Source organism: Clytia hemisphaerica, unplaced genomic scaffold, assembly GCF_902728285.1.
Source record: "Clytia hemisphaerica strain Z4C2 unplaced genomic scaffold, Clytia hemisphaerica genome assembly, whole genome shotgun sequence".
Lineage (NCBI taxonomy): Eukaryota > Metazoa > Cnidaria > Hydrozoa > Leptothecata > Clytiidae > Clytia > Clytia hemisphaerica.
In genome coordinates this window covers 1539971-1556250 of record NW_027103851.1, presented here as the reverse complement: position 1 = coordinate 1556250, position 16280 = coordinate 1539971, and the positions used below count along the sequence as shown (strand labels likewise).

The 16280-nt window shown below is 35.0% G+C and overlaps 3 protein-coding genes across 3 annotated transcripts in view; 1 reads left to right on the top strand and 2 right to left on the bottom strand.

The window, feature by feature from the left end:
* LOC136807737 (origin recognition complex subunit 3-like) overlaps window positions 1–16280 on the bottom strand; it is a 62530-nt gene that overhangs the window by 20639 nt on the left and 25611 nt on the right. The window contains exons 12-15 of the mRNA XM_067064350.1: window positions 14545–14681; window positions 13966–14029; window positions 10881–10997; window positions 1156–1238 (exon numbers count right to left, since the gene is read on the bottom strand). Coding sequence (XP_066920451.1) covers window positions 1156–1238; window positions 10881–10997; window positions 13966–14029; window positions 14545–14681 — 401 coding nt within the window. The remainder of the gene's footprint in view (window positions 1–1155; window positions 1239–10880; window positions 10998–13965; window positions 14030–14544; window positions 14682–16280) is intronic.
* Window positions 4625–6069, top strand: LOC136807803 (substance-K receptor-like). Its single transcript, XM_067064424.1, has one exon. The coding sequence runs from the start codon at window positions 4967–4969 to the stop codon at window positions 6047–6049; it is 1083 nt and encodes a 360-aa protein (XP_066920525.1). The 5' UTR covers window positions 4625–4966; the 3' UTR covers window positions 6050–6069.
* LOC136807808 (uncharacterized) lies at window positions 12019–13744 on the bottom strand. The gene has a single exon (XM_067064430.1). It carries the CDS (start codon window positions 13666–13668, stop codon window positions 12019–12021), a length of 1650 nt encoding a protein of 549 aa, XP_066920531.1. The 5' UTR covers window positions 13669–13744.

Sequence of the window (16280 nt, the reverse complement as noted above, 5' to 3'; positions counted from 1 at the left end):
GTCTTTTATCAAATTTGGCTAAAAACTAATTTGGCGACTTTTATCTTAAAATACGCCAGATCTGTAACTGGCCTATGGATTCAATGAAACCAAATGTTAAGGGCTTGAAGTCAACTAGAAATGTTTAAAATAGACTGAAATTGGAGATTTAATTCAATATAAACGATCCCAAAATGATCTTTTATTAAAACAGGCCAAAAACAAAATCGGCAACTTTTATCGCAAAATACGCCAAATCTGTATTAGCCCTAAAACTTCAATGGAACCTATTGAGAATGCTAAAAATCAGCTAAAAATGTTGAAAATTGATTAAAATTGAAGATTATGTTTAAGACAAAAAACAGATCAACCGGTCTTAAAATCGTGGCTCAAATTCACAATTTTCAATTAAATTCAAGACGTTCCGACGGGGAAAATCCAATGAAGACAAGTAGATTTGATGAAAGTCAAGTAAGTGTATCCATCTTGTGGCTGTCGGCGGGGCTGGAATTTACAGAGTCTATCCCCTTTTTTATTCGGGCTTAACCTGGAAGGTTGAATGCTGAGGTGCGCCACAACTACTTTAGGCGTACAAACTTTCGCGAGGACGAAATATCGCGAAATTCACCACATTTACTTTCGCAAATTTAACGGAAAAATAAGCTTTCGTGAGTCAAGACGTAAAATTACGAATTGTCACATCAAAAAACTATGCTTAGAGCGAAAAATACTTCTTGGGTTGGCTTAAAAACATTTGTCCTTTGACTTATTAATAGGCTAAAAAGTGTCATAAAAGTTTCATTTTATTCATAGTTTGAAGTCTTACATATTTTCTATTTTGTCAAGAATTTTTCGCGAGCATAAACTTTCGCGGATGGCCTTTCCTAGAATTTTTAAAGACATTTACTTCCGCGAAAAGGGCTGAAATTCGCGAAAGTTACTGCTCGCGAAAGTTTGTACGACTAAAGTACTCTCAGCTTCCTATAACTTACCGTCTAGATAGGATTACCTAATCTAAGCTACTCGTTTGCTGAGTTGGCGGTGGCCGGGGATCCTTAGATTGTAAGGCGAATGCTCTGCCGACTGAGCTACCGGATTCGATGAAGAAGGCATTAATTTGTGATTTATTTGACACATAACATAACTTCTAAAGCAGATTATGAAGGATTAGCTTACCTGATGAGGGCCAGGCAGTCATCATATCGCTTGTCTTTGGTAATTTTGGGGCTGATAACACAGTATTCATAAGTATCTCGGAGCTATTTGGAAAAAAGACAAATAATTATAAGTATTATAAGTTCAATGTATAGAAATGTGCCCTCCCGGTTATTACCATAATGGCTTTATGGCAACTCCTGAACTTGGGCACAGGATGTACGGTAAGTATTATAAGTATTTACAAGCAACGATCCCATTTTTTAAATAAACAAATAAACCAGGAATTCTAGACAAAAGCTTTGTATAATAAGGCCCCGAATACTCTCTGGATGTAAATAAAACCCTTGATTGTTTTCAAAACTATTAAAACCCACCGGCTCTTATTGGCGCCATTTTGTCGTCACTGGTGTAATAAGGGCAGGTGTAATAAGGGCAGGAGAAAGAGATTGGAAATTAAATTAAAGCCTGGCTAAAAATGAATTAAATCGAGTTTGTAAGAATAGTGTAAAAGGTGCCTAAATTACTCGCTGACCACCTTAGTTAAAATAGTTCATCCCGTCACATGGGAAGAAAAAATTCAAAATTCTACGCTGACGTCAGCATATTTCAACCAAAACGAGATTTTTTCCTAATTTTGCTGACGTCGTCAAAACAATTTTAAATTAAAAAATTTTTTTTAGTGGATCGCTTCCTTTCATTGATTTACACCATTGGTGAAAACTCTTCTATTTGAAGTTATTTAATATTTTATTTTCATGACGTCATCAAAATGGGGCAAAAATGAGGTTTTCTCGAAATTTTTCAATTATGGAGCAAGTGGGACCATCTGACCATGCTCCATCCCATTTTCTTTATTGAAACGCTTTGAAAAAACCTAAAAAACATTTGTGTTACGACCATTGGGGAGTGCCTTAGGTACCCCGAGCATGTTTCAGACTTCAAACCTAATCAGTCAGGGTTTATTTTTGTATAATAATCAAAATTCTGTTCTGCAAGCTCTACTTATTAAATTTGAGTCTTCAATTCTAGGAATGAACCTTATTATTAATAATTTTCCCGTTTCTCCTCCCTTTGAAGGGAAGTCTCTTTTTAAGTTTCAATTTAATTAAATTATAATTGGAAAAAAACTCAACCGTGAACTTTAAAAAGACCTTTTTGAGATATTGAGAAAAATGAAAACAAAGTGATAAATAGATGCGTTAATTTGTAGGGTAAATTTTTCGAGGGAAAAAATATTCAATTATTTTGCAATGTGAAAAAAGAAACCTGCTGTCTGAACTTTTGTTCACCAAAATAAAAATGTTCTAAGGGTACAGTATGTCAAAAAGAAGAAAATCATTGCGTGGAGCGACTAATAATTTGAGAATATTATTTGGAAAATTATTGGGAATGATTTGGAGAATTCTACGTGTACTTTAAGTGGATAGATTTTTGTGTGGACATTGCTTCTAGAATTGAAATCTGAAATTTCGCGAATCAGTTTCTTTTTCACCTGATTTTTCATTGTTCGAAAATGTCCAAATTCGCCGAAAATCGTGAAAATTAATTAACGCGAAATTTAATTTAAAGTGAAAAAGTCGTTGATTTTACAATTAATTCTCGCTTAAAGATTGCAAACAATCAAACAAAAAGAAGAAAAATTAACTACAAGAATTATCTATCATCGAGAGTTTTACCATTCAACATTCAACGGACGATTTCAAAGATAATATGTTACCTAGCAACAACACATCAACAACAATTAATTCCAAAAATGAAATTGGAATCAGTCCGTTAGGGTCAATTCTGGTAACTTCCATGACTTTATTTATTATATTCATTGGTATTGTTATTAATGCTATTATTATTTATCTCTACCGATGGAACAAAATATCTCCGACATTGTTCAACTTTTTCCTGACAATCCTTGGAGCCTCAAATATCGTTCAGAATCTAGGATCTGTCCCTTTTATATTGTTTTACCACAGGGAGACTGAAGATTTTATTCCAATACAAAGAACAGATATCTTATGCAATCTCATTGACGGACAACCTGTGTTCTGGGTCGGTGCTTTTTCAACAGTCTATACAATATGCTTTATGAATATTAAGTGGTATACAATAATCACAAAACCTCTTCGCATCGAAAACAATAAGAAAAGATTGGTCTATATCATCATTGGGTTTTGGTGTGCGGCGTCCATTCTAATCATACCAAATTTGTTTGCGTTTGAATACGACGAAACACAAGGATACTGTAACATCACAAACGAATTTTTAGGTCGAAATCTTTCGCTTTTATACAAAGTACTTTTATTCCTTGTTGGGTTGGTGATTCCCGTCACAACGATGCTTATAACTTATACAATGATCATTCGGGAGTTCTATGTCAAATCCAGAATAAATGACAAAAAGGAAAGCCCCGTCAAAACTCGATATCGGAAGAAAGTCGTGATTTTCATTAGTATTATTATATGCGTGTTTCTTATTTGCTGGTCGCCTTTCGGAATCGTTTGGATAGCTATCGCAATGGTGCCAGGACTCGAAAGTCCTACAGATCAAGCTAGCGTTTTACGAGTCTTCAAATTATTCAAATTGTCTATTTGGCCGTGTTTTTGTGCAGCTCTTTTGAATGTGGTTTGTTTTGCGATTAAAGATCAAGAAATTCGTAGTTGTTTAAAAGCTATTATGAGATGCTCCACGGTGAGAAGTATTCGTGAGAGTAGAAGTTTTCAGCAGCAAGGCTTGAATCATAGCCAATTGCGTGTAAGATCTCAAACTACTGTCTCAACTATTTCGCAAACATGAACAAATGGTTCTTTTATCATTGTACACGTTTTTTTTTTATAAGGAACCTTAACTTTGCTCTGAGCCTGGAGTTCCTTATTTTTACAGAGAATTTCAGTCTCAAAGTTCCTTATCGAGTCCCAATAAGGTGCATTATTTTCAAATGCACTTATTCTCAGCCTGAGCAGTTCCTTAACAATTCCTTATTTTTTGAGCCATTTTCAGCCTCGAGTTCCTTATAAACGTGATCCTTATAAAAAAAAACGTGTACTGCATTCGTAACTTTTAATGTTTTTGACGATTTTGAAGAAACACAAACCGCAGAAAAGACATAAAAAACTGAATATAACGTATGATGCATCAAAATTTAAGTTTATCTAAGTTTATCTTTCCTCTTTACTTTGCTAATTTTTTTAAAATACAATTCCTGGGTCTTACTTTAAAGTGTTAAATTTTTTTGTGGTACACCCGGTATTATTTGATAAAGCTTAAAATCTATTTTTCCAAATGTACATTTTTTTACAATCATTCAAATAGAGTGCAAACTTATTCGAGTAATTAATGGAAGTTCAAAAATGAAATGCAGCGTGCAGGGTTGTTTGGAAAATAAAAGATCCAGTGGGTCTGGCTTTTCGAGTGTAAAAGTCCAGGATGGTCAGTAAAATGAGACGGAAAATCCAAAAGTAGAGAAAAAAAGTTCAACGGGGTTTTGAAGGATTGAAAAATAATCCAGGGGATCCTTTCCCAAGAAAGACCTCCTCAACATGGGAGGTACAAATTTTCACTGAAATAGCCGAAATTGAGGTTGTAATATCTCAATCACTTGAACACTGTGGGTGCTAGAAAATATTGTTACATATTTTCGATATTAGGAAATTTATTCAAAACCTCTTCTTTGATATGGAGAATTCAAATTAAATTATCAATCAAAACAGACTAACAAGAAAGGCGTTATTGAGAGAAAAAACCACGATGATTTCGATACTTTTTTTACTTTTAACCAAGAGGGTCACCTGTTTTACCTTCGAATAACTAAAAAACTGGTTCCATATCACAATTAAAAATGATGTCAAACGATAACAAGACAATCGAGATCTCACAACAAGACGGATCACTCAGTGAGGCTGCATTAATTATATTCACTTTTGCAAGCTTATTCATCATTTTCATTGGAGTTATACTAAATGCCACCGTCATTTGTTTATATCGTTACAAGAAAATAATACCAACTTTATTCAACTTCTATTTGGCCGTCCTCGGAGTCTCAAACATCATACAAGACCTTGGCGCAATTCATTTCATATTTCTATACCATAGAGAGACTGAAGACTTGGTTCCTGTTCAAAGAACAGATTTACTGTGTAATTTTATTGACGGCCAGCCAGTATTTTGGATTGGCGGTTTCGTAACCGTCTACACAATTTGCTTCATGAATATCAAATGGTACACAATCATCACAAAACCACTTCGTAATGAAAACAAAAAGAGAAGATTGGTCTATTCCATTATTGGGTTTTGGTTATTTGGTATAATTCTACTAGTACCAAATATGTACACATTTGAATATGATAAAAACGTAAGACATTGCATGCCAACCGACAAAATTCTTGGTAAAAAATTAGTCCTGGTTTACAAAGTATCATTATTTGGTTTCGGCTACGTCATCCCGATGGCAATCATGTTGCTGACATATCTGATGATAATACGTGAGTTTTACTTCAAGAGCAAACGGATAGGTGACGTCAATAAAGTCAGAGTGAAATATCGGAAGAAAATGATCACCTTTCTTACAATAATAATGGTAGTGTTTTTTATATGTTGGTCACCATTCGGCATAGCCTACATTATCGTTGCTATGACACCAAATAATATGGAATATGTTGACCGAGACATATCTATAGATCAAAACAAAAGATTGTTCAGGCTAACATTAATACCATGTTATTGTGCTGCGACATTGAATGTTGTTTGCTTTGCCATCAAAGATAAAGAGATTTCTAGATGTTTTAAAGATTTAATGAAATTGAAATTTCCTGCTAGAGTTCGTGTTGGTCCGTGTTCGATTCGTACCGGTACACGCTGTACGTCAAATAGAATCTGTTCCACTCGGAAGGAAATACTTCAAGAAGCTTCTTTCAAGACATAATCACATGGAGCCACATACTATGGAACTATTTGTCATTTTCTTAGATTTATTCTAATATCTTTTTTATAAGCTTAACATTTGTAAGCATACATACACAAGCTCAGATTTTGGTAATTAAACAATAGCTCTATTGTTTAAGAACGATAGAATGTTAAGCATAATGCGAGACTGGTATAGGTGTAGATAATGGTTTATTAAAAACAACATGCAGTGCAATAGAGAGGTAACTCTTAACCGCTTTTGTTTTTACTGGGCTTTCGTATACTAAAGCAGAATGTTTGATGACTTTGACAACAAGCATGTAAAAATATTCGAAGCAAATTCCCGGGCCTTTAAAAGTTGAAACACAATTTCAAAATTCAACGTGCGAATGTACGTATGATGTTCAAGGCTCTCAATTTTGCTGAAAGAATCGCCATTGATTCATCATATGGCAAGGGAAATCTTGCGCTTGTTACCGAAACTAATCAACATCTTGAGGATTTTCTTCATTCTAGCCAAGTCGGTCTTTATTGAAAAGAAGATAAAACTTTCTATGACTGCTGTATTTATGTTTCTGCTTAACTTTTTAAACTTTAATTCTATTGGTTTGTTAGTTCTCTCTTTTTCGCAAAAAATTCTCATTTCTTGATAGAATGTTTGATTCGTTTGATTTATATATTTAGAAAAATTCAAAAAAATAGAAAGAATTGTATAATTAGACAAATATTAGTCCCTTTTTATGTTTCATTTTTATTTTATTTAGTATTTTAAACACTTGCTCTACGTGAGGTCAAATCTCTGATCTTCATCATATTTATTTCTTCAAATTTCAACAAAATCATATTTTCCATTCAAGAAAAAGGAAGAACTCAGATTTTTGGTACTGAGAAAGAGGGTCTGAAAATGGAATGGGGTAAAAATAAAACACTCATTACATCATACGAAAGGGCTTTCAGTAAGCCTGTATTAATTGTGTTTGTTTTCATTTGTGTATTTATCATCTCTGTTGGTGTTTTATTCAATGCTGTTGTCATTTCTCTGTACCGGTACAAGGTCACAGTGTGGTATGTAAACCACACTGAAACGACCGCCTTCCATCACGCTCGCGAATGAGCGCGCGCACATTATTAACGCCTACATGTCATCTCCAGTACATTTTAGATTATTCATTGAAAACAGATTACAATATAGTCATTTTTCATGTATCTATTATTCAATTCCGAATAAAAGACATTCAGGGAAAAAAAGAGAAACACCTGGGTAATCTAGTTAAAAAAACGAAAGTAAATGGTAGACAAAGTAATGAGCCAAGGCAAAACGAGATTAGTGTACCACTATGAAAGAAACCGCCTCCGGCGGTCGATAAGAAAGTACCACCAACTCTATTCAATTTTTCCCTGTCCATTCTTGGCATCTCAAACATTTACAAAATATTGGTGCGATTCCTTTTATACTGTTTTACAACAGGGAAATTTAAGACTTCATAGCTATAGAAAGAACAGATTTACTGTGTAATATCATTGACGGTCAGCCGGCATTTCGGACGGGAGCTTTCGTAACAGTCTACACAATTTGCTTCATGAATATCAAATGGTACACAATCATCACAGAACCACTTCGTAATGAAAACAAAAAGAGAAGATTGGTCTATTTCACTATTGGGTTTTGGGCTTTCAGTATAATTTTATTAGTACGAAATGTTTCGTCTTTTGAGTACGATAAAAGCTTGGGGGATTGCAAAGAAAGTTATAGGGAAAGACATATCCATGGTATACAAGACCGCTTTGTTTGGCATAGGATTCGCTACTCCTGTCATCGTAACGATGCTCACATATTTTATGATCATTCTTGAATTCTACCAGAAAGTCAAGGTGAAATATTAAAGAAAGGTTGTAGTTTTTATAACAATCATAATAATGGTGTTTTTTATATGTACCCTTTCGGTATATTCTACATCGTAACGGCTTTGACTCTAAAACATCCGGATCATATTGAATATAACAAGTCTATTGGAGCAAATAAAAGGCTATTTCGTAATGATATTACAATGTTACTGTGCTGTGCTGCTACATTGAATATCGTTGCCCTTGCGATCAAAGACAGAGAAATTCGTAGATGTTTTATAGCTTTAATGAGATTCCAAAGACCTGAGGGATATCAGTTGAAGCCGTGCTCATTCCGTCAGAATGACCCTCCTGTACCAAATTAAAAAGTCTGTCACAGGCGACAACCTTCAACATCATAAAAGTGAAAGTAAAGAAAAAAGCTCGAAAAGATTACCTACTTACAAAATATCTCAACTTTTTTTGGATATGTAATAGTTATCACACGGTACCGAGTACAATATGGGATATATTTTTCGAATTCAGATTTTTCGTCATATTTCTCATGAAATCGACAATAGATTTATTTTAATAAATTTCTTTCATAAAAAACAAGAGGTATACCAACCGTGGTATAACAGCCATGGCATATCAAGAATTATTCAATGGCTGTTTTTGCCTACAAGTATATAATAATTTTTGTTATCCGATTTTTCGTGTCAAATATCTGCTTAATACCATCAGGGATGATATGAATTACAATTATTTTTATCTGAGCATCTTTAAAAGAACATTGGTATAACCCATATATCACTAAAAGTCTATTGCATAAAAACATATCTAAAAAATAAGGCCATAACCACCCATCATAGCCTAATTTGCAAAAACCCTCGTTTGATAATCGAAAATATAAGATATCGCTAATCATTAAATCAATCTTATCCCTGTTATGCAAAGTCATAATAATAACGAATGTTTTAAGTGGCTGGCTCCGAAAAATTCTAGAGCTTTTAGACAGCTCAAGAATTGTTTCCACGAAGGGCCACTATATAAAAGCTTTGTCGAACAGAAAGATATTAAAAATCAATCTAAAAAGATATAATTTACAAGCTAAATTTTAATCAAACGAAACGATGCATAGGTAGATTTTTTTTTTTTGAGTTATATCTGAAAAACTGATTCCAAATGATTTTTTCTCCTTTCCACAAAAATGAGGAAAAAAATTCTATTCAAAGAGGGAGAACGTATTTTTTAGATAACTGGTGCCTAAATTGTATGTTCCCGCCATCTCGCCATTGTTTTTTCCGCCATACGCCAAATTTAATTTACTCAATTCATTTCCCTACATTCGTGTTATTTCAGGCCTTAAAAAGCGTTTTTTGCTTTTTTGAGAACGTTTTTCGGCCAAAAATATCTTGCACCACCTAATTAAATTCCAACCAAAGTGAATTTTTCCAGCCATATACCAAATTGAATTCCTTCCGAAGAGATTTTTCGACCATCCGAAAAATTTCTTCCTCTGGGTGAAAATAAAAAAAAGTAGTGTTTCCGGAAACCGGCCGGGTGAAAAAAAAATTTTTCTGACCCGGCCGCAGACTATGGATTCATCTATATGGTTCATCATGAATAAAATCAAGTTGACCGTTAAAGCTATCCAACGTCGTTTGGTTAGATATTCCCGCTTGTAAATCAAGTTTTGTTCGTTAGTAATTGATGCATTAGTATTCAGGGCTCACTTCATACTGTTTGTAAATAAAAGTTATCTTTAAAGTTCTATTTCAATGATCTTAAGTTATCAAAATTAACAACAAAAAAAATTTTCCGGCCGGCCGCATGAGAGCTTTTTTCCTTCAGCCATGGCGTCCTCCAGCTTTTTGGTCCCCCCTAATACGAGCTAAAATCCCCCATCTGCCCCCTCCCACCTGTCCTTAAAATTTGTGCTTCCCCCAATTGGGAAATCCCAATAGCCGTATTGTATAAGGGTTGCGAAGTGATGATCCAGACTCGCCTCAATTCGCAAGCTACTATAGCAAAAAAAAGACTCTCAAAATCCCTAGAAAGACAGGCTCATAAGCCTGAAAGCCCAAACACACCAGGAAGGTCTGTATTTATCCCATTACTCCCCCCACTAGGTAGAGGACTGAATATACCCCCTATTCGCCTTTCTCCCCCCATCAAGCTTGAAATTTTCACTTCCCCCTGGCACCAAAATCTGATTCCCCCCCATCTTCATGGGGGGGGGATGATCCCATGTTCACCCGCAATCCGGAAACACTACATTTTTTTATTTTCGCCCTAAGATAATATTTTGTTCATTAGACGACCAACCAAGAAACTTGAGTTTTCATACACGTGAAAGCATCCAGCGAGGACCTTTTGTTTCCCAGGCATAGGCTTCCTGGAAAATTCGATCTGTCAGCCAGAAGTTTCAAAAATCTTATTTCTAGAAATTAAGATCTGTTTCTGCTCAAAAACCAAAGTTTTAATCTTAAACTGGCTTTCCTAGAAAATTTGAGTTAGGATTTTGATCTGTTTTTACCAAAGTATTGGAACTGTTTCCATCCCTTAAATTTAGAAGATCCTAGAAATCTTTCTCTGTTTTCCCGCGCTTTTTTGTGATTGATATCTGTTCAAAATTCACTTTGTTTCCAATAATGTCATCTTTTTGGAAACAGATATCTGTTTCTCAATTTATTATATCATCTATTATAAATTTTGATCTGTTTCCCAATGATGACGTCATCAGCTTGAGCGGGGAAACAAATGATTTTAAGAAAATCGTCCTTCCTAGAAATTGTGATCTGTTTTCTAATTTTTCGGGTAAAAACTATCTCCTGGAAAGGGGAAACAGCATAGTCAAACTTTACGAAATTTTCAACTAAATGAAACGACGTAGAGAAGATTGGAAAAATTGACGGAAGGGCGAAATCGACCATCTCCCCTGAAACCCTCCCCTCTCAATATCAACAACACGTTTAGAGAAACGTAAGAACAATTAATAAGAGAATTAAAATAATAAGACTTACTCTTTTCCCAAGAGGCAGGCCAGGAAGTTTTGAAGACATGACATTTAAACATTTGACCAATGGGTAGAACCGCTTCTCATGTGATGTCAGCGTCTCCATCATGTCACATAAGGTGTCCTATTGATGAAATATTAAAACCATCAACGGGTTGTATAAATACAGTTTCTTATTGATAATTAGACGACTAGAGTCTACTTCTAGCTGAACTTTGCTTTCTAATAATTTTTGATGATGCTGAGTCCAGTGAAGTGGACTAGGAGCATTTGACGAAGTTGCCGTTTTGAAGAAAAAAAAATTTAAAATCCAAATAACAAAAAAGCTACTTGAAGTTGTAAAAATATAATTAAGAATGAAAAACAATCATCTACCGGGTGGGTGCGCCACAAAAAAGTTCCTCTCTTAGAAACTAATTTTCTCGAAATCTAAAGATTTTAAAAGAACCATTTCTATTTCATTGGAAAGAAGAAAGATAGACTTAAATTTTACTGGATCATTTATTAAATTCGATTAATTAAATCAAAAGTTATGCTCAATTGAATAGAAAAGTTACTTTCGAAAAGTGCTGAAAAACGTTAAAAATCGACCGACCGGGCTGTCACATTCGCAGGTTTATAGTTAGGCAAAATTAAGCCTTCGTGAGCAAAAAAAATATCTATCTCATCAAAAAATTGAGTAATTTGGCTAAGAACATCGATGTATGCTTATAAATAGTGATTTTCGTAGATAAAGATGCGTTTTTTGAGCCGCAAAAACCTTTTGCAAAATCTGCTTGAGCCATCTTTTACCTATGATGCTACCCTACTTTCATGCAAAAAATCAGAAAAAATTAACGATAAAATATTTCCCTAAGTCCAAAAAAACACTTGTTTAGCCCTTTTTTGGCTGAAATTAACCCAAAAGAATTTTTTTCTGAAAATCGGGCTCCGTCACATTTTGGGCATTGCCAATGCCATGAATGTAATAGAATGAAAGGTTATCAAATAAAATATTTCTATCACACGATAAAATTTGGTTTTTACAAAATTATATATTGTGGTTAAAAAGGTTATATAGACTACGTACAAAATTTTTAGAAAGAAAAAAAATATAAAGGGAAAAAATAAATATACGGAATGTTTTTAAGCTTTGCAATGATCAATCATTGTGGGGCGCTTGGATAAAAGAAGTTGTATAATTTATCGCGCCATGTTGGAACCGCTTTAACGTGGCGGTGAGTTGTGATTTCATTTTGACTGATCAAAGATTCGAGTTGCACTGCTCCGTTTTTCTCGGGATCGAGAGGTGCAAGTGACTCAATCGAATTGAGATGTTGATTAGATTCGATACAGTCTTTCGTGATTTTGTCTTGGAGTTCAGCCTTAGTTTTCATGAGGCCCATCCAATGCGTGGTTGCGTTCAAAGCTTCCGTCAACTCAAACTTCTCACATTTGGTCTTTTGCAAGTCCTCGTGAGCTTGTTTGGAGATTTGACGAGCTTCGTGCAATTGTTGTTGAGTAGAAACCAATTCATGATTGAGATCAGCGATCTTTGCAGACAACGAATCTCTCTCTTGAGTAGACTTCTGTTTTTGAACGAGGTTTTTCTTGATGAACTTGCCCAATTCGGCTTTGATGTTATCTTTCTCACCGCGGGAAACGTTCAAGTCGTTTTGAAGAGAAGCCAGTTCTTGATTGAGATTAGCGATCTTTGCAAACAACGAATCTCTCTCTTGAGTAGACTTCTGTTTTTGAACGAGGTTTTTCTTGATGAACTTGCCCAATTCGGCTTTGATGTTATCTTTCTCACCGCGGGAAACGTTCAAGTCGTTTTGAAGAGAAGTCAATTCTTGATTGAGATCAGCGATCTTTGCAGACAACGAATCTCTCTCTTGAGTAGACTTCTGTTTTTGAACGAGGTTTTTCTTGATGAACTTGCCCAATTCGGCTTTGATGTTATCTTTCTCGCCGAGGGAGATGTTCAAGTCGTTTTGAAGAGAAGTCAATTCTTGATTAAGACCAGCGATCTTTGCAGACAACGAATCTCTCTCTTGAGTAAACTTCTGTTTTTGAACGAGGTTTTTCTTGATGAACTTGCCCAATTCGGCTTTGATATCATCTTTCTCACCGCGGGAGAGGATCAAGTCGTTTTGAAGAGAAGCCAGTTCTTGATTGAGATCAGCGATCTTTGCAGACAACGAATCTCTCTCTTGGATAGACTTCTGTTTTTGAACGAGGTTTTTCTTGATGAGCTTGCCCAATTCGGCTTTGATATTATCTTTCTCACCGTGGGAAATGTTCAAGTCGTTTTGAAGAGAAGCCAATTCTTGATTGAGATCAGCGATCTTTGCAGACAACGAATCTCTCTCTTCAGTAAACTTCTGTTTTTGAACAAGGTTTTTCTTGATGAACTTGCCCAATTCGGCTTTGATGTCATCTTTCTCACCGCGGGAGATGTTCAAGTCGTTTTGAAGAGAAGCCAATTCTTGATTGAGATCAGCGATCTTTGCAGACAACGAATCTCTCTCTTGAGAAGACTTCTTTTTTTCAATAAGACTTTTCTTGACGAGCTTTCCAAATTCACCCTTGATCGAGTCGACTTCTTTGTTGCTCGTTGACAAATCTGAGCTCAGTGATTGAACATTGAGTTTCAGCTTTGCGTTCTCAGTTGTGAGGTTTTGCACCATTCGTTGCAAACGTGCAACATCTTGTGTATTGTTTCTAGAATCAATAACCAATTGACTCTTCTGATTTTTCGACAAAGGAATAACCAACTTGTCAGGAATGTCATTTCGAATCTTTACGAATGACATTTTTTGCGACGAATATACTTCTTATTGATAAGGTTTAAACTGTTTATCTCAACTGCGCTCGACGTGACTATCACTTTCGAACACAAAACACAATTTACTATTTCCAAACTTTAAGCGTTGGAATATCTTGCGAAAAAATAAAAAAACATTTGACGTCAAATAATACTTTTTCTCAGTGACGACAATTTCTAGATAAGCAGACTAATGACGTGCTATTTCTTTCCAAGATCGATATTTAATCAATTACTATAATTAAGACTGACCGAAAAATTTAAGGCAGTGCGAAACAGTTCATACCTTTAAGTATTTTACATTCCCATTTAATTTTGATTGTTCGCTTTTCGATTTTTTGTCAATGTAGCTGAAAAAAAGAGAGGAAATGCGAAAGTTGACAAATTAAAAAGACATTTTGATATCACCGTATAATATAAAAAAGCAAGCAAGTGTGCAAGCCGATAGCTAGAAGGCTATGTAAGAGAAATCTTCAAATGCCTAGAAGATTTTTGCCGCATTTCAGGTGGCGGAGTGAATCTTTAGCATGGTCTTTGTTTTCACGTTGTTTTTTTTCGTATTTTCGTATTTTCAGCATTCGTATGAAAGCCGCAAGGAGCCACGGAGCTTATGAACATAATAAGTGACTCTAAATCCTCCTTAGACGATTTGACCGTCATTGGTGTGAACACCTTTGTTTTGAAAGAGCACTTAATCCAAAGGGTGATGTTAAAATTATAAATACAACGTTTAAAATACAACTCTTCAAACGCAGTCGTGCGAGCAGGCGCGTTTCATTGCCCGCGCGGCAATTGGCGGTTACGCTCGAAAACATGTATTGGATCTGGTTGAACGTTGTTATATCATTGATTATGAAAGCTCTACCTTGCGATTGATTTGATGGACTTTACATCTTTCAGTGTCGCAACATCCAAATTATTGATATGATTTTTGATGAACGTCTTGTCACCTGTACAGAGCACTGAGAATGGACTGTTGTTGAAATGTTCCATCACACAAAACTATAAGAAAAATATAAGTGTAGAAAATGTGATACGGAGTGAAGATCGCAGCGTCCCAGGTCGCTAATGTTGACATTAGCAAAATTCGAAAGATTCTTTGATTTCAAATTTTTGCGAAAAACAGCTCATCTTTTTTATAAAAACTTTATAGGAGCAGAAAGGTTCGAAAATGCTAAAAAATAAAAACAATTTAGAACAATATTGAGCCTGGAAGGCCTGAATTTTAACCAAATTAGTTAAAAACCTAAATACTTAAATTTTACCCGGTAAAAAAAACAGGTTAAGAACAATTTAAGGTTAAAAGTGACAAAAAATAGGAATAGCAAGGTCTCCTAAAAAAATCACTGCTTCTTTAAAAAAATAAATGTATTTATTCTAATTCCTATCTTATGATTTGGATCGTGAAGTTAGAAAAAACTGAAAATGATTTTAGCCGAAACCAGCGTTTTTTCATTTTTTTCTTTCAAAAATTATTTATATCAACCTTTGAGCATTTTTTCGAAAAATCTTTTGAAACATATCCTATTGATGACTTGAAATTTTGCAAGTGAACACCAATATGAATTGGCATCTTTGGAGAAAAATTTGCCACCATTGATGACGGCATCACCCCTTGATGACGTTGTCATTTTTTTTAAAAGCCGAAAATAAGACCCCCCTCTGACACTTTTTAAACTTGAATAGCACACGGCGACAAATCTAAAAATGTTAACAAACCTGTACAAATCTATTCGTTTGTACGTCTTGTAATCCACTCCTCCTTTGCGTTAATTTTTCACGTTAATAGCTTACAATATCAAAAGAAAAGGTAACAACTTTCACGGTTTTCCAATCATTTCGAAATGAAATGTGGGATTGGAACTCGTACACATTTCTAGTTGAAATAATTATGACGTGTGCAATGCGGAGCAATATTTTTATTGCTGAGATTGTGTAAGGCAACTCCGCGTGACATGTATTTTTCCGGCACAAAATCGGTTTTTTGCCACATGCTGGTATCGTGTATTTTACAGAACTGTCTAAAATCGAAATTAGCTGAAATTAGCACCCCGTTCCGAAATTAGTATGAACACTTCCTATGCGTAACAAATAATATAACGGAGAGATATGAAACCGTATCGTCTGAAAATTAGCGAGATTATGTATCTGGAATTCTCTACGGCTACGGTTAAAGTGGCGAGGGAAATGGCGAGTAAGGCAAGTAATGGTGGGTGAAAGCAAGTTCGATATTTGACGTACGGTATTATATCGACTTTGCTTATACGGTGTCTTGATGTTTTTCCCTTACAGAGCAAAGTAGACAACGACATGTCGCCTTTAGTGTAGCGTATCTCTAACCCAAAACGCGATTTTTTTATCACTCTGTTGGTCAATCAATTGTTACCACTTTCACGTCTACGATCGAGAACTTGACCGAATTTGTCGACGCCGTGTAATTTTTTCAAATTCGACGTCACTACAAGCGACGAAAAAAGATGGCGGCAAAAAACATAAACAAATAAGTTGAAAGTTTAGATGAAAAATGGCAAGTCTTTTTTGAAAATTCTGAGAAATTGCATTGTGTCCCCTTTTACAAAAAATTACAAAACTTGAATAAAG

Bases quoted from the DNA above. Each gene is read 5' to 3' on its own strand.
- LOC136807803 (XM_067064424.1), top strand. From the start codon at position 4,967: ATGATGTCAAACGATAACAAGACAATCGAGATCTCACAACAAGACGGA.
- LOC136807808 (XM_067064430.1), bottom strand. From the start codon at position 13,668: ATGTCATTCGTAAAGATTCGAAATGACATTCCTGACAAGTTGGTTATT.